General features: G+C 38.2%; 1 protein-coding gene across 2 annotated transcripts in view; it reads left to right on the top strand.

Moving 5' to 3' along the window:
• GPR107 (G protein-coupled receptor 107) overlaps window positions 1–18,938 on the top strand; it is a 90,586-nt gene extending 71,648 nt beyond the window's left edge. Inside the window, exon 18 of one of the 2 annotated variants that reach the window (XM_078150004.1) lies at window positions 15,888–18,938. In XM_078150004.1, the coding sequence (XP_078006130.1) occupies window positions 15,888–15,984 (97 nt within the window). In that variant the 3' untranslated portion in view covers window positions 15,985–18,938. The remainder of the gene's footprint in view (window positions 1–15,887) is intronic. The other variant, XM_078150006.1, reaches the window with a different exon arrangement.
• Window positions 18,939–18,958: the final 20 nt, after the last annotated feature.

The following is an 18,958-nucleotide window of genomic DNA, read 5'->3' as shown; positions in this document are numbered from 1 at the left end:
AAAAATACGAGATTGCTACTCTTTTAAGAATGGTTGACATGTTCAGGCTAGTAGTTCCTTTAGTAATTAATGTAATGGGTTTCTGATGACAATTAGGACTTGGAATATACTTGGACATTTTTGGTAAGTTCAAAACCATTGTGAATGGGTAGCAGTCAGTCCATTTCAGCTTCTGTCTTTAGGAGTTGGTGACTAAAAATTCAAAAGTCTGTTGTTTGTATTAAATCTGCTAATCTTTCTCTTTTACAAATACCATTTGTCATCTTGAAGTTACGTCAACATTCTTCGTTAATGCATTGGCATTAATTTCATAAAGCTGTTAAAGTGGACCTTTCTGTTTAATATAGCAAGTGGCTGTAATGCTTTCATTTCAGAGTGGAAATAATTGTAATTCATAGAGGGATTCTGAAATGAATTTCAGTTTGTAACATTTTTAAAAAGGAAGAAGTCCTTATCAGTCTTTAGGGGAAGTAAAAGGTGTAGAACTCAGAAGGTACATCAGATGGTGTGTAATCCATACTTGCATGACATGTGCTGGATCTTAGTTGATTTGTGGATTTGTATTGGGGTTAGCCAGAAGGCAGCCATATTTATATTCCCTTTTATTTTGCTTGTCAGATCAACAAGCATTTATTAAGTGCTTGCTATGTGCCCGAAGTTCTTTGCATGCAATACTGGAATCATTTTGACATTTGACTTTAAGTGATGGGAAACAGCACATGCATGATTATATGTAAACCGAAGGATTATAACATGTGGTGACTCTCTTTATATTTATTACCACTACCAGAAAAATAATTCAAAGGATGTGCTATACTCATGGGTCAATAATACCATCCTCTTCAAAGAACAGCTATTTTTCTCTCCCTTAATTCTGAATGTACCAGCGATGAGGAGAAGCAAGTAAGACAGTAACACGAAATATATTTGCAGAATTAGCAAAATCCTGGTAAGTGGCTTTCCTGTTAAGGACCCACAAACTGGAGTCAATTTAATAAGCAGTAGCATCTGCAATCCACCATGCTGACAGAATTTCAATTAGACTGTATCTCTGTGGCAACATATGAGAAAAGAAACTATCATCTCTATATTTTCAGGTTGCAACTTCAACTTAAATGTGGGAAAAAAAAATTAGTGTATTGGAGTAAAGAATTGGAAAATGGGATCATAGGGGCCCATGGTCTGTTACTCACTGAATAATAGTGCTGGAAGAAACATCTACTGGTTATAAGTTTCTTAACTTGTGTGTGATGAAACTTGAGTTTCTTGAGGACATTCTTATATCTTTCAACATCTTGAGTTTGTTTCCCTTTGCCACTTTTTGGTGGGTAGAAGTGTAAATGAGATAAGAGATACCTTAGGAGAGTGTAATATGATGGTGCAAAGGTGTTAGTGGTCAGAAAGCTAAATTGTGATTGGACAGAGAGGAAGGTTAGTGTGAGCTAATATGTTCTGGCAGATTCATAGATGATAATGAATAGAAAAAAGTCTGAGAAACATGAACTCAGGTGTATTTGAGTCATCATTTATATTCTTGGTGTCTCAGTTTACACTGCAGATAAAATGAGAGTAATAGTACTAGCCACCAGAGTTATTCTGCTAAATAATTTAAAATGATTTCTGTAAGCCATTCAGAAATTAATTATTTGATTGCTCTTGACCATTCTTAGTGAGTTTTACCCTTTCAATTCCCTAAGGCCTTTTTTACTTGGGATTATTAGATATCTGGATTTGAATTTAGCATGTTTCAAGGGGTCAGCTCACCTGAGGAAGACAAGGCACGCAGGAAGTTCTCTGAGCTTTGATATAGTGATCTAATTTACTCCCTCCAACATAGGCTGCATTCTTTGCATTTAAGAAGTAAGGAAGGGGGCGGCTAGGTGGCGCAGTGGATAGAGCTCCGGCCTTGGAGTCAGGAGGATCTGAGTTCAGATTCAGCCTCAGACACATAACACTAGCTGTGTGATCCTGGGCAAGTCACTTAACGCCATTGCCTAACAAAAACCAAAAGAAAAAGAAGTAAATAAGAGTCTCTCCAGTATAAAGACGATCCTTGATACTGTAACTGCATTTACTTGGGGGTAGGTGTTGCCACCAAGGAAACTACAAAATGTATACACGTACATATACAAGCACTGGCTGTTGCAGGCTGAGTGGGAGATTTTTGGTCCCAGATCACAGGACTTTATCTTGTAAAAAAGAAATCTGTGAATGAGAACAGCTGGCTGTCCCTAGACACGCCTTTATAGTTTACAGTTAATGAGCCTGAAGAGCCTTAAATAAGAAAAGCATTTGACTGATTCCCCCAAAAAAACAAATAAGAAAAGAATTGTTCATCTGGGAAAATTCTCACAGTTATTAAGAATTCCTTTGTTGGAAGAATTCTGTAAATTTATTAGAGATGGCGCAGCAGAAAAGGCCTGAATTCAGGTTCAGGTTATCAGTACAATCTCTGTTCATGTGAAAGAGACTGAAAAGGCTAAATACAAACTTTCTGTGAAGGAGAAGCAACCCAGAACTATTATTTCCCTTTTCTGGTTAGGGAAATATCATTTCTAGATGACTTCTGTCTTAATGTCCTAGAAATAACTCAAGCCAGAAGCAGCCAGAGCTTCATCTTCTAGAATGGCTTAAGGTCAATTTAATTCAAGGAACACTTGTTAAGAACCTACCAGATGCAAAGCTCTGAGGATGCAAAGATTTCAAAATGACCTCATCCCTGCCTTTCAGACATTGATGTTCTCTTATAGACACAGGGAAGCATAAGATAAGGTAGAATGTGGGGGGAGCAAAGGATGCAGGTGATCCTAAATAAATGCTCTAAGAAAATTTTTTGAGGAGGTGGAGAGCAGTTTCATCTGGAAAGAAAAATTAAAGGGTTGTAAACTGAGGCAAAAGTCAATTCCTGTCACTGAGGTAGTTGAGGGAATTAGAACACCGAATGGTTAGTGGGAATTGAGTGAACCACACTTACTCCATCTTGTGACTTAACAGTGCCAGAGCTGAGGAAGGCGAGTGGTCTTGATTTGTTATGTGGTTGGCATGCATTGCTTAAAAAATCAGTACGCTTGGAAGTTTGAACCTGTTTCTTCAGTCATTTCATCTTTTACTTGCCACATCACCTGTGAACTTGCCAGGACATATCAAAAGGGAAGGAATGTATTTAAGGCATGAGAGAAGGTTCTTTGTAAATGCATGGAGGCAAGAGATGACAGGGAACAGCTAGCAATCCATTTTGGCTAGAATGTAGAGTGCCCCATAAAGTGAGGAGAACTAAAAACGCTAAAAAGTTCTTTCCTTTAGAAGTCAAGTTATTCTAAGGGAATAGAGTACTTGTATCATTTTATCACAACATAGTATCTTTCACCAGTTAGTTATAATACTCCTTACCTCTTATGGCATTCCCCTCAAATGGGCAAATTGGTTTTAAGCAGTTGACTAGTTTTCTGTACTCACTAGTGGAAAATCATCTACACGGGCTCTGAGCACCCCACAGATAAACAAAAACCTAGTATTTAGACTTGGCCTAAGCAGATTAGTACATATGAGGGCTTCACAGCTTTTACTTTCTTGAGGTTCCTAGATGACCAGATTTGGATTTTATTTGAAGTGAAAAGCCTTTCCAAGGGTTCAACTTCTTTGTGACAAACAATATTCTGGAGGCCCTTTGAGCCCCCACTTCTTCTTTTCCTCTGACCTGAACTTCATTCACAGTTTTTGGAGATTTTTCCTCTGATAACATTTTTCCTTTGTGGTTTCGCTTTCACTTCCTTTCTGAAATTTTGCTCTAAAAGTTCCTCTGACTCTCACATTGCTGTAACATAGTCTGTTGATGTTATTTCTGATTAACTATTTATGAGTATTTCAAAGGAAAGCCATTGGTCAGGAAAAGCTATATAGACACTTATTTTAGTCACGCCACTTGGTGGAAATTCTTTCTGTTCCCTAATTTCAGAGAGAGGAATCATTTGTCTTGTATGCAGTTATTAAACTACCAAACCAAATATGATTTCCCCCTGTGAGAATATATAATGATGGCATAATTATAAGTAACACTGATTTTGGGTCGTAGTCCCCTTTCCTTCTTACTTCAGTGTCTTTCTCTGGGCTGAGATTCAAAGATGCTTCTCATTTTCAGTAATGGAACTTGTCATTAAAAATTCAGTAAGTTAAAAAGTATTGAATGCAATTTTAATCACTAGACTCAGTAGCCTTTACATTTAGCATGCATATTCATGGTGATCTGGATTATTTCTGTCATCTTGTGACTAAGAGCAGTGGGGGAGGAAATGCTGAGTTTCCTTGCCCCAGCTGGGAAGTGGTCTCCTTAGAGTTCTGCTTTCAGGCTACCATTCTAAAGACTGTTAACGTCTTGCTGCCTATTGATTTGATTTGTTGTGAGAAGTGGAAGCAGGGGAATTGAAGTCTGATTTTGTAATCTATTAACTATGCCAAGCGACATTTAAATCCAGAAGACATTCTGTGTTTGGTTGTAGAAACAACCGTGTTAATTACTTAGGCTGAAGCCTGTATTGGCTGTAACATGGAGAAATCCAGATCACCAGACTGAGAGTTAGGAGATCTAGATTCTAATCTTGGTTCTGCTGTTAACATTTATGTGGCCTTGAGCAAGTTGCTTAACCATCTCTGGGCCTCGTTTTCCTCAGTTGTAATTGTAAAGTTGAGGCAGTAGGGAGTGATGATGGAGTAGATAACCTTCTAAAGCTGCTTCCTACACAGCACTTCTGAGATCTATGCTAGGGATCTCTTCTTTAGATAGCAGCTTTACAATGTCAGTTATTTGATTGAATCGTTTACACAATTGGAAAGAGCACCATGCTTGAAGTCAGAAATACCTAAGTTCAAATCTGGCCTCAGACACTACTAGCTGTGTGACCCTGGGCAAGTCAATTAACCCTGTTTGCCTCAGTTTCCTCATCTGTAAAATGAGTTAGAGAAGGAAATAGCAAACCACTCCAGTATCTTTGCCAAGAAAACCTCAGAAGAGGTTACAAAGAGTCAGATGTGACTGAAAAACAACTGAACAACTTACTATGACAATTATGACATATCTATTAATTGAATCATTTGCAAAGCTTTTTGCCCAGGTCACCACAAGTGTATTTCTTATTACATTGAAAAAGCAGGTGGGTCAGTTATATAATAAGAGCAAGAGGGATAACAGATGGCTATTGATGAGCTAACCCACAGATCCACTGAAGGATAGCTCTCTGTAGCACGGCCAGTTGATTCTTTGCCTGTTTGGTCACTTTGTCATTTGCACCCAGACTAGAATGAGTGTGAAGAGAAGTGGGAAGCAGACAAGTTGCTGAAACTTCCCAAGTTCCTTAGTGAGATCTTTGGAATGCTAATGTAATCTTGCCTTACTCTTCTTGCTAATGTCATCTGTTTGTTTTAACTATGCAGATGTACTGCGGTTTACAGCTAGCATCAAGAGAATCCTTTGGAGACCCACTTGGAGTGAAATAACAGTGGGTTATATTTAACTCACTTTAGGCTACAAAATGCTGTTCTCACAACCTTGTGAGGTTGGTAATGCTTAGAAAGGAATAATTGTGGTCAGCTTCTTGAAGGTTTGCTGATAAGATGGGATAGTGTGAATTACAGATTTCGTGCTACATCATTCACACACTGGCTGATTTATAACATCTATTTCAATTTTTTATAACTTTATTAATTTATTTGGATTTATCAACGATCACTTCCATAAGCTTTTGAGTTTTAAATTTTTCTCCCTCTCCCTCCCCACCTCCCTCCACAAGACTGCTTGTAGTTTGATATAGGCTATACATATACATTCCTATTAAACATATTTTCACATGAGTGATGTTGTAAAGAAGAATTAGAATCGATAGGAGGAACCGTCAGAAAGGAAACAAACCACGACAGAAGAAAAAAATAGCAAATAGTATGCTTCGATCTGCATTCAAACTCCGTAGTTCTTTCTTTGAATGTGGATAGTATTTTCCATCATGAGGCCTTTGGAGATGTCTTAGATCCTTGCATTGCTGAGAAGAGCTAAGTCTATCAAGGATAGTCATTGCACAATGTAGCTGTTACTGTGTACAGTGTTTTGCTGGTTCTGCTCACTTCACTCAGTATCAGTCAATACAAGTCTTTCCAGGTTTTTCTAAAGTCTGCCTCCTCATCATTTCTTATAGCACAGTAGTATTCCATTACATTCATATACCACAACTTGTTCAACCATTCTCCAATTGATGGGCATCCTCTCAATTTCCAATTCTTTGCCACCTCAAAAAGAGCTGCTATAAATATTTTGTACATATGGGTCCTTTTCCCATTTTTATGATCTCTTTGGGATATAGCCCTAGAAGTGCTATTGCTGGGTCAAAGGGTATGCACATTTTAATAGCCCTTTGGGCAGAGTTCCAAATTGCTCTCCAGAATGGTTGGATCATTTCACAACTCCACCAACAATGCATTAGTGTTCCAATTTTCCCACATCTCCAACATTTATCATTTTTCTGTTTTGTCATGTTGGCCAATCTGATAGGTGTAATATCTATTTCATTTTGACAGAGTAGGTTATCCTTATATTGTAAGGGAAGAGGAGAGAGAAGGTAGAAAAGAAGAAAAAATTTTCCATGTGTAGCACCAGAAACTTGGCAAACAGAGTTTGGAATATGTACTGTTTATTTATATGTCAGCGTGCGTTGATCTTCTCTTTGTTTTAACTTTAGCTACTTTGTTTTTCAACCAGGTTATTGTAACCTAAGAAAAGTTCAGTCTTCAGTAGGGAAAACTTTAGATTGCATTTTGTTTCTGAGTTAAGTACCTGAGAGCAAGTGAAAAAAGTATACTAGATAGCAAAAAGTTTGTTGTCTGTTATTTGGTGATATGATTGTAACATTTCCCAGTATGCTGTCAGGATGTTAAGCAGAAGCAACATTGTATGATGTATTGTGTTGCTCTCAAAGAAACGTGTGAACTATTGCTGAACAAGGTTGGCCATTACATGTGAAGCAACAGAGAGGAAATGATAATGGGTTGTATCAATGGAATTTTTTTCTGTCCTTCAGAAAGATGTCTGTGACCTACTGGCCTGTATTCATTATTATTAGCATCTACAGTAAGACTTTTGGTTACTTTGTTACAACAAAGATAGAATTAATATAGGGAGAATAAAGATTTTTTGCCCTTTCTCCTCTAAAAGATAAAGTGGTCTGGGGCTGTCAAGACCTCTTGGGAAGTAATTCTCTCCCCTTTCAAAATTTTTACCCAAAATAGTGATGGCTACAGCCCTGGGTAAGTAGCCAGAGCTTCTCCGTTCCGGGTAACTGACCTTGGCAAACTTTTTCTATGCGTCTTCCTTCAGCTGGGCCCACAGATTTTGTTAGTTCAACCAACACTGTATAAGAATCTTTGGGGAGAGGGGCAGCTAGGTGGCACAGTGGATAGAGCAGTAGCCCTGGATTCAGGAGGACCTGAGTTCAAATCCAGCCTCAGACACATACGACTTGCTAGCTGTATGACCATGGGCAAGTCAGTTAACCCCCATTGCCTAACCAAAAAAAAAAATCTTTGGGGAGCAAGATGAGCTCAAAATGGGCACATTATTTAGATATAAAAGGTGATATCATAAGCCAGTTAGAGGAGGATGGAAAAAATTACCTGTCTGATTTATGGATAAGAGTTCATGACCAAACAAGAGATAAGATAACAGGAGGTAAAATGAGTAAAAAAGTTTTTGCGCAGACAATACCAATGAAGCCAAAATTAGAAGGAAAGTAGGAAAAGGGGGGAAGTTTTACAGCAAATTTCTCTGATAAAGGTGTCATTTCTCAAATATATGGAGAACTGAGCTAGTTTTATAAAAATAAAAGTCATTCTCCAGTTAATAAATGGTCAAAGGATATGAACAGGCAAATTTCAGAAGAATAAATTAAAACTATCAATAGTCACATGAAAAAATGCTCTGACTAAGAATTAGAGAAATGAAAATTAAAACAACTTCGAGGTACCATCTTATACTTAACAGGTTGGCTAAGATGGCAGAAAAGGAAAATGATAAATGCTGGAGGGAATATGAAGAAATAGGGACAGTAATGCATTGTTGGTAGAATTTGAACCAGTCCAATTTGAAGAACAATTTGGAACTTTGTCCAATATAAAACTGTACATATCCTTTGACTCAGTAATACAGCAACTAGGTCTCTGTTCCAAAGAAAAGGGAAAATGACCCATAAATACAAAAATATTCATAGCAACTATTTTTGTAATGTCAAGGAATTAGAAATTGAGGGAATACTCATCAGATGGGGAAATGGCTGAACAAGTTGTGGAATATGATTGCAATGGAATACTTTTGTGCTATAAGAAATGGCAAGCAAAATAGTTTCAGAAAAACTTGGAAAGGTTTATATAAGCTGATATAAAGTGAAATTAGCAGAACCAGGAGAATATTGTATTTATATTGCAATGATGATCAATGTGAAATGTTAGGTCCTCTGATCAATACAGTAATCTAAAACAATTCCAAAATACTCATGATGAAAAATCCATCTCCAGAGAGAGAATTGATGAGCTCTGAGTGCAGATTAAAGCTTTTTTTCCTCTCTTTTTTCCCCACTTCTTTGCTTTTGTCTTTTTTTTTTGTAACATGGTTAAGATAAAAATGTTTTACATGGCTTTATATGTATAATGGACATTGTATTAATTGCCTTTTCAATGAGTGGGAGGGGGATGGAGGAAGAGAATTTGGAACTGAAAGTAAAATTTTTTTTTAATTTAAAGATAAAAATTTTAAAAAAAGAATCTTTGTGGAGAAAAAAGCCAACTCCTAGAACATTAAAAAGGCTTGTGATGCAATAGGCATAATAGTCTGGGAGAGCAGTGTTTAAGAAATACAATTGCAAGAAGGTGAGCCCAGATAGTGAAATATCAGGAAGAAATTTAACAAGTCCCTACCCCCTAACTCCTCTGGTCATCTAGAAAAGGAACCAAACAACATCCTTATCAGGAAATCCAAGGAAAAAAAATAACCATAATTTTTTCAGCCCAGATCAGCATAAAGAGAGAGATTTGTGAAGAATGAGTATGGCATGTGGCAGAAACTTAACACATGGAGCGCAAGAAAGGTGGTGGACCAAGGTGAGAAGAGGCCCTGGGTCTAACATAAAGGATCCTAAACTTTCCTAGGGTCCGGGAACAAGTGCCAGCTAACAGCTCTGTCACTCAGTAACCACTTCCAGAGAGGACTGAGAAAAGGACTGGCTCCTGGCAGTGACATTCTAGGGTGAAGAGCACTCAGGGTAAAAGCAAGCAGTAACCAGCTGTGTGACTCCAGTCTGAAGCTTACAGAAGAATAACCAGGGCAGGAATCCCAGACCAAAGGGAAACCTAAAATTCTATCATTCTGAAGCAACAGAACTTTTCAGTTGGTTGATAGTGGCTGTGTCTAGCAGTATTCTACTGGAACTTGAAACAGGGGAAGCTCACAAGTTAGGTCAAGAACTTGCGAAACTCAGACCTGTCAGACAGTAATCAGGCTTTGCCCCAGATCTCACAATTTTGGGAATGCTGAAGTTTTCTGGTTCCCAGCTAAAGCTATCACTGAGATCCTAAGTTGCAAAATATTAGTACCTTAAGAACTATTTAATACCTTAAGAAAGCAGAATGGGACCAGCCCAGCTATTCCTTCCAGAAGTCCAAAGAGTGTGGCCCTAATATCAAGTCCAAAATCAGGAAGTAGACTGGAAGACTAAGTAAACAAGAAAAAAAATCCCCCCATAAAATACTATTATGGTGACAGGGATGCTTAAAACACAAACATAGAAGAAGAAAATTACTCTAAAACATTGAAAGCAAAACCTCAAAAAAAAAAAAAGCTTGGGCAGATTCAACTGGAATTTCTGGAAGAAATGAAGCAAGAGTTGTTTGTTTTTTTGCTTGTTTGTTTTTAAAGACTTCAAAACTTTTTTAAATGCAGCCAGTGTGCTAGAGGAAAAAATTGGAAAGAAATGAGAACAGTGGAAAGGGACTTAGCAGTTTAACAAAAGAGATACAAAACCTTGCCCAAGCACTAACTTCCTGAAAATTAGAAATGTCCAAATAGGAGCCAAAGATTCCATGAGAAAACAAAGAAATATTAAAGCAAAGTGAAAAAACTGGGGAAAAAACAGAAGAAGATAAAAGGTATTTCATAACGAAAACATGAAACTAGAAAATAGATCAAGAAAAGATAATGTAAGACTCATTGAACTACCTGAGAGTCATGACCAAAAAAAGAGCTTAGACATCATATTTCAAGAAGTCATTAAAAAAAAAAAACCTGCCGAGATCTCTGAGGAACCAGAGGGCAAAGTGAAAATAGAACCCACTGGTCACCCCCTGAAAGAAACCACAGAATGAAAACTTCCAGGAACATGGTAGCCAAACCCAGTGCTTCCAAGTCACAGAGAAAGTACTGTAAGCATAAAAAAGAATTCAAGTACTGAAGTTTACCCAGCAAAAATGAATATAATCCTTCAGAAGGGAAAATGGATTCTTAATGAAATAGAGAACTTAGAAGCATTCCAAATGCAAAGACCAGTTTCTATGTAACTGTAGAAACTTTGAGCTGCAAGAGTTAAGAGAAGCATAAAAAGGTAAACCTGAGAGAACAGTCATCAGGGGCTACATATAGATAAACTGTTTACATTCTAAAATGAAGGGATAATATAACACGTGTCCCCTCTGAACCTTATCATTATTGAAAGTTATAAAGGAAATCTAATTAGAAGGGCCTAGGAGGGATTTTGTTGTGTCTTGATGATCTTCAAAGAATAAATGGAAAGGGAGAGGTAGAGAAGAATATAAAGAAAAATCATATTACATAATTAAAGTGTGCAAGTAGAATACTATGCAAACAAAGAGGATAGAATGGGATAGGAGTGGATGAAACTTGAACTTCACTCATCTTAACTGATCACAGGAAAGAATACACACACACACATACATACATATATACACAGAAATACATTTAATACTACAGGGAAGAAGGGGAGAGGAAGAAAGGAGAGGGAATAAGAGAGATAAGGTACTAAGCAAAACAAACTCTAACAAAACATATGCAAAAATATAGCTGCTTTTATTGCAGTGGAAAATTTAAAGGAGTGAAAATGCTGAACAAGTTACGGTTTATAAATGCTGTTTATAGAATGCTATTTTGTTGTGAGAAATGATGAAGGGGATGGTTTCAGAAAAACCTGGAAAGACATAGGAATTGATGCAAAGTTGAAATGAGCAGAACCAGAACAATTTATACAGTAACAACAATATTGCAAAGACAGACAATTTTGAAAGAATTAGGAACTCTGATCAACCACAATTCCAAAGGGCTAATGATAAAAACATCCTAACCACCTCCTGATAGAGAGGTAAAAGACTCAGTGGAGAATGTGATTTTATTTTTTTCAGACATAGCTAATGCAAGAGTTTGTTTTACTTGACTGTACACAGCTGTAGCAGAAGTTTTGTTTTTTCTGCTTTCTCAATTTGGGGCGTGGGAAGGGAAAGGAAGCAGATTTTTGCTGACTAAATTTAAATTTTAAAAGATATAGCAGCAGGGGCAGCTAGATGGTGCAGTGGATAAAGCTCCAGCCTTCGAGTCAGGAGGACCTGAGTTCAAATCTGGCCTCAGACTCTTGGCACTAACTGTGTGACCCTGGGAAGACACTTAACCCCGATTGCCTCACCAAGAAAACAAAACAAAAAAAAGAAAGAAAAGGAAGAAATACAGCAATATGGATGAAAAGGGGGAAAAGACTGACTTTCTCTTCCTACTAATTTTTAAAAAATTTTACTGAACCTCAGCTTTACTTGTAGAAAAGTCATAGGTAGCAATACTGCCTGTTGAATTACTGTTCTTAGGTAAAATAAAGTTATGTAGTACTTAGTCACCTAAAGTGAAGTTAGTTACACAAAAAGAATTTATTAACCTGGTAATTTGACTTCCTATATAAGAAGCTCCTCTTTGTCAGTGGGTGAACATTATTGCCTTAAAGCTGCTGTAGAGATTGCATTATGGTGTATGTAGTCTGTACCATTTCAGCATATTTTTAGTTTCTCAGAATCCATGCTTTTCAACTATTCTGTTCATGTTCTGCTTCACTGAGTCCCAGAACTTTTCTTCTGCTACAACTACATGAGCCATCTGGGTTGTTGAGCTCTACTTGTTATGGCCCTTAGCTTCTTTAGCAGACTTAGTTGCATGTGTATTATTTTATTAGTATTATTTTAGCATATAAAAAACTATCACTTTTAGGTTCTCCTCCTCTGCTGAATTCAAGGTTCTTATTGATGTCAAATCAGTTTTCATTCTTATCTGTAGTGTTAGACTTTTATTTATGGAAGCCAGCTGCTTCCATGTTCAAGATCATAAAGTAAAAGAAGACAACAGGAATCATAGCAATGAGCATGACTTCATCCTGTCAGTCTGTAAGAAAAACCTTTGTACTTTTTGGCACATTTGGCAGTCTGGATTGGAAGCAAATATCCCAACAGAGAGTTGTTTCACACTTAGATTGAGGCAGTTGGTGAAATGTCTGATCCAGGGACTAAGATGATTTTCTATACTGCATGTGTTATAGTACTCCTAATACTAAGAATCACTATACCTTCACCATTCAAGCTAAATGGTTTTCCTGTCTATCTTTAAACAGTAGACCTTTTCTTTCAAAGTTTTGTTCTAGGTACAGGCTGATCCTAGGATTATCATTGCCATCTTGGTTAACAGTATAAATATTCCAGGGTCTGTAAGGTATAATTGTTCAGGAATGCGAAATTAGGAGATGAGACTCCATTTCTTGTGCAGAAATCTGGACCTAGTCTGACCTCGACATAGTACTATTTAGAAACTTTTTTTTTCTCTTAAAATAGCCATTTTCTCAAATGGCACAGTAAGAACTGTAGTCTTAGAGCCTTTTCGCCAAAAAGCCTGAAGCATATTTGTTGTTTGTGGTTCAGTAGTTTTCACTTATGTCCAACTCCTCCTGACCCTATTTGGGGTTTTCTTGGGAAAGATGCTGCAGTGGTTTGCCATTTCCTTCTTCAGCTCATTTTACAGATGAGGAAACTGAGGCAAACAGGGTTAAATGACTTGCCCAGGGTCACACAGTCAGTAGTGTCTGAGACCAGATTTGAACTCGGGAAGATGAGTCTTTCTGACTCCAGGCCAGATACTTTATCTATTGTGCTATACTGTGCCATAAATATACTCAGAATAGTTGTTGAGGAGAATGGGCACAAACTTAAAAGTACAATAATAGCCAGACATGTAGGACCTATGTATATATATATGGGGTAAAACAGCTTATATATCCAAAACTGCAAGGCTTTGATATCCTTTCTTTCTCTGGACAATCCTCACAAAATTTAGTGAGGCACAGGGCATAAGTGTCAGTGATAGATTATTTGCTTTAGTGCCAGACAGGGCTTGCTTCTCAGAGTGTTTCCATTGGACATATCAATCAGCTTCAAGGCCAGGCAAGTCACTTGACTTCTGTCTGGCTCTTCACAAGGGCCAGTGGGTCTTTTGGTCTGCTGGACTCCCTAGGTTCTTTCTTAGATTAGCAGCTATAGTTTCCACTACTTTCAGCCTCAGGCTCAGCCGAGTACTAGTTTTCTTTTCTAGGAAAGCACAGAGCACAATAGTCTAGGACTAACTGAAGCCTCTCTAACTCTGCTTCTTTAGGGCTTCACTTGTATTTGCTACCTCCCCGTCAGGGAGTTGGAGAGGTATAGCCTTTCCTACTCCACTGCTCTTCCTGGTCACACCTGAGTTACATTGATGAGGGACCTCAACTTAACTTATGGTGAACATCTAGTACATTTTTTTTTAAATTAAAGTATTTTTCAATGAGCAAAATTTGATTTTGTCTCCCTCCTACCTTTGAAACAAATATGCATAATCAAACAAAACAAATTCCTTCATTGGGCATGTTCCGTAAATATCCATCTCATTCTATGTCTTGAATCTGGATGTGGGCAGCATTCTTCTTCACTGGTGCTCTGGAATCAAGCTGGTCACTGCATTAATCAGAGTTCTAACAGCTTTCAAAATTGTAGGTTGTTGCAGTATTGGGTTAACATGGCACAATAGAATTCCATTATATTCATATATCAAAATTTTTTCAACCATTCCTCAATTGATGGATGCCCATTTAGTTTCTAGTTCTTTGCTACTACAAAAAAAGCTGCAATAAATATTTTTGTACATGAATCCTTCTCTTTTTTTTTTGTTTTTAAGGCAATTGGGGTTAAGTAACTTGCCCAGGGTCACACAGCTACTAAGTGTCAAATGTCTGAGGTCAGATTTGAACTCAGGTCCTCCTGACTCCAAGGTCAGAGCTATATCCACTGTGCCACCTAGCTGCCCCCCTTCTCCTCTTTTTCTAACTTCTTTGGGCATACAGACCTAGTAGTGATATCACTTGGTCAAAGGGTATGCATAATTTAATACCTTTTTGGTCCTACTTCCAAATTACTTTCCAGAATATCAGTACCAATTCACAGTTCCACCAATAGTGTATTAATGTGCCTGAAACTGGCAACTTTTTTGCAAGAGCCAAAATATTTTTCTAAACTGTATAGTAGGAAGTTGATGGACTGTCAGTCCTGGCCCAGTGAAGGACTCATTGGAATACTTTACTACCTTTCCCTTATCATGGTCTCCCACTTCCTTATGTGTCTTGATTATGTAGCATTTTCTTTTAGGCTCCTATACATGCCTATTAAATCAGTCCATAAGCGTTTATTAAGTAAGTGCCTTGTAGAGGCTGGGCCCTGTGCTTGGCACTTGGGATACAAATACAAAAAATAAAACAGTTCCAACTGTGAAATTATCTTACATTCCAATGATAGCAACAAGAAGTATGTATATACATCTATACATAATAAATATAAAGAGAATAAATGCAAATAAATAAAAAGCAGTTAAATACAAGATAATTAGGGAGAGCGGGCATTGACAGGGGTCAGGAAAGTATTCCTGTAGAAGGTGTTGCTTGAGCTGCTTCTTGGAAAGAGAGACTCTTGGGGCAGCTAGGTGGTGCAGTGGATAGAGCACCAGCCCTGGATTCAGGAGGACCTGAATTCAAATGTGACCTCAGATGCAAAACACTTACTAGCAGGGTGACCCTGGGCAAGTCACTTAACCTCATTGCCCAGCCAAAAAAAAAAGAAGAGAGAGACTCTTATGAAGCAAAGGTGAGGAGGGGGTGCATTTCAGGCACATGAGACAGCCCCTTAAAGACCTGCAGATAGTTTGGAGAGTTGTATTGTGGTACAGAGAGAAAGCCAGTTTAGTGCATCTTGGAGCAAGGGATGGGAGTTGTATCCACCAAGGCCAGAAAGGGAGATTTGGGGCCAGATTGTGAAGGGCTTTAAAAGCTAAACAGAGGAGTTGTTTTTTTTTTTTTGTCTCAGGGGCAATAGGGAGCTGACAGGAGTAACAGGGTCAGATGTGTCCTTAAAGACGAAGACTTTGGTAGCTGTATGGAGGATGGACTGGAATGGGGAGGAATTCAGGCAGGGACACCACATGGGCTGCTGCACAAATATAGGAGAGAGGTGATGAAGGCCTGTTCTAAAAGTGGTGCCCATGTAAATAAAGAGAAAGGGTCAAATTTGAAAGAGATTATGAAGGTAGAAATAGTGAGATTTGGCACCTCACTGGATATGCTGGACCAGGGAAAGTGAAGAATTTGAGGATAATGCCAAGGTTATGAATCTAGAACATTTACCTAATACAAGGGCTTGTTACTTTCAAAAATGTACATATAGAAGAGTTGGGGGGAGAAAGAAGAAAGACTATCGAAAGAAGCCATTGCATGCAGTTTTCTTAACTGCATACTTCTTTTTTTTAGGGTGACAACTTCAGGAGTGATGGAGAATATGAAGAAAGTCAAGAAGGTGACAAATGGATCTGTGGATCCCCAGGGTGAATGGGAGAGCACAGCGTGACGGAGCAAACTTTGAGAAGAGCACTTTCAAGAAAACTTTTAATTTATTAATAGTACTGTCAGTGAACAGGAGCAGCCTACACCTCCCAACATTGATCCAACGAAAGAGTGGGACTGGGAGCAGAAGGTCACAGAAACCCATTTTCTTCCTCTGTACTTTAAGGAAACTGGATCTTTTGCTGCCCACAAGAAAGTTTGAGCTTTCCTCAAGGTGGGAATGATGTTTGGGGAACACAAAGGAGGAGAAAGTGAGGATTTCATTTGTTTTAAATTTTTGTATGCACATACCTTCACCCCCACCCCCACCCTTTTTGTTAATGACTGGGTATTTGGATATGTATTTGGTTCTGTTCTAGAGTGTATTATACCAGTGGAAAGACTGCGTGTGTGTGTGTGTGTGTGTGTGTGTGTGTGTGAGAGAGAGAGAGAGAGAGAGAGAGAGAGAGAGAGAGAGACGTCTATGATACAAATCATTGAACATGAAAGCTATGTTGGACAAGGGGAACAAAATTTAAATGAAAAGACTCAATTACTCTTGTGTACTGGCAAGAACTTATAAAGGATAAAAGTTAAATTGTGGGAATGGTATAAGGAAGATAATAAAATTGTTATTTTATAAAGCAAAATAGGCATCACTTGGGTAGGAACACAATTGCATCTTTAAAGCATGTATCACAGGCCCAGGAGTCCTAGGCATGGTCCTGAGGGCTGCCATTGATTCCAAGTATGGCTGTGAGCAGGTCCTTTAAGTCACCTCATTTGCAAAACAGGGTAATGCATTAGTAAAGTGCTTTACCATCCTAGGACTGTGATGCCATGCTCAAGATGAAGGATTACCCTCTTCCTCTGTGATGCAGTCCAAGGAGGAGAATGTGATTTTCCTTATTAAGAGGGGATATGCTTGGAGCTTGCCACACTGTAGCTGTCTGTTTTACCTCAGGAATGAGAGAGAAAGTCATAGGCCTAAAATTCTTTGAATCAGTTTTCTACAAAGTTTCCCCCACACCATTCTCTGTGCCCCATAGAGCACTAATTTCTTTCTGTCTTCTCTGGGGAGCAATATTTCTTTTTCTTTGTGGTACAAAAATTCGAAAGGTGTGGCTCATCAGGTCATGAGCCATGTGGTTAAACTGTGGAAATATCAATGGGAAGGGGTATGAGGAAGAATCATACACATATAAGTAACTGCAAGTGAGTGAAAATTTATTCTTGAACACTATTGAAGAGAAAGGGAAATTTGGGGGTGGTGTGGATTGTATGGGTAAGAAGACTATTAAGATGGATGTGTCTGTGTGAACCTAAAGCTCTTCCTGAGTGCTAGGCATTAAACAAAGAGACTCTCTGGTCCCTAACCTGGAGGAGGTTATTTTTCAGTAAAGAAATCTGGTGCCATTAAGTGAAGCTATCAGTGGAGTCTTTCTTTTAGAGGCTGTCTGATAGTGGATTTTTTTTTTAAATTGAAACTAGAGGAAATCTACTAATCACCTTCCGAGAATGCTCTTAATGATGAGTGAGTGAGTAGCCACCTGAAAATAAAAGTATTTTAACTCATGGCAGTTTTTTGGCAAATGTGATGGAGGGAATAATTTCTGTATTTTAACCAGATGCTTAGGAACTCCTGGTGGCAACTTACAAATTTCAAAGAAGGCTGCATTCGTAAATGGTTCTTAATTTGAGTAATGTTTCCGTGAAGGGGTCCATTAATGAACCCATGAAAAAGTATTTGCTTGTCTCTAGCTGCTTTGGCACACCTGTGGATTAGAATCTTGAATCTTCTCATGTCTGCCATTCACTGCTATTACCTTCACGGAGCAGGCTGCCTCCTCCTGAACAATGGAGATGAGAGCTTTGGGAAGTTAATTATTGAATTTGAAAGAACACTGAGAATTGTGTTTGCAAAGTATAGGAAATGAAAAGATTTCTGATGTGGGCAAGTGTGTTTCTCAAACCTTTTTCTTCCCCTAACTAACTTTCTCTGCAGAGGTGGTAATGGAGGAGCATATATATTAATGCCTGAGAAAGGTAGATGAAAGAACATGTTAAAATAAGCATCTATGAGCCAGTTGATAAAATGTAATCTACTTCCAATGGTTCATCCTTCGCTGCATAATACTCCCTGAATAAAGTATCATCTCTTTGATCTTTGAAACATCTGAGTGTGGAACAAGAATCATCTTGAGTGCTGATTGCTAGCCATGTGTCCTCCAGTTCTTTTATGAAAGGGTTTTCCATAAAGAAGAGAGAGAAGATGTCTTGAATATTTAGATGTATGCCTTCTCATTCAGTCAGTTCTTGAAAGATTACTTTAGATTGAGTGGCAGAGAGAAAGAATAGAAATGACTATTTAGTCTTTTTGTTCTCTTCCTTTCCCTGCCCCTCCCCCTTTTTTCTATACCAAAATAACATAGATGGTTGACTCCAAGACATCTGAAGCACTCCTTTCACATCTCACTTCATGGGGTAGGTTACCTGAAACAACTTGGGTCCTTCACCCAGAGTGACACATGTGCTGTTTCTTCTAAGAGCAGTTACCTAACTAAAGGTGCGATAATAGTCCCTACTATAAAGGGCTTGGGGGAAGGGGTGTCCTTCATATTTATATACATGATTTTAGAAATTAAAATATGAGTGAGAGACTGTGTGTGTGAGTACATGGGTATATATGCTCAGTCAATGCAGCATTAATATTTTATGTTGTACTGTACCAGTAACACTATTGCTGCTACTGTTGCTAGCAGTAGCAGGGGCTTTTGGGTATAATTAGCATGTGGACATTGGTCTCAGGTTTCTCTTTGGCAAAAACCATTTATTACCACTCCGTGTATACTTCCAGGCTTAGTCACAGATCTGACTTTCTGTGGTTTTGTAGCTGAGCAGTGACCCCTCTGGAACATGAAATGGACAAATAAAATGTGTTAGCTTTAAAAAAAAAAATAAAAGCCAGACTGATCCACAGCTATTGGAACAAAGAAATT

Source organism: Phascolarctos cinereus, unplaced genomic scaffold (genome assembly GCF_003287225.1).
Source record: "Phascolarctos cinereus isolate Bilbo 61053 unplaced genomic scaffold, phaCin_HiC Scaffold_2;HRSCAF=192, whole genome shotgun sequence".
Lineage (NCBI taxonomy): Eukaryota > Metazoa > Chordata > Mammalia > Diprotodontia > Phascolarctidae > Phascolarctos > Phascolarctos cinereus.
This window is presented reverse-complemented; position numbering and strand designations above follow the sequence as displayed.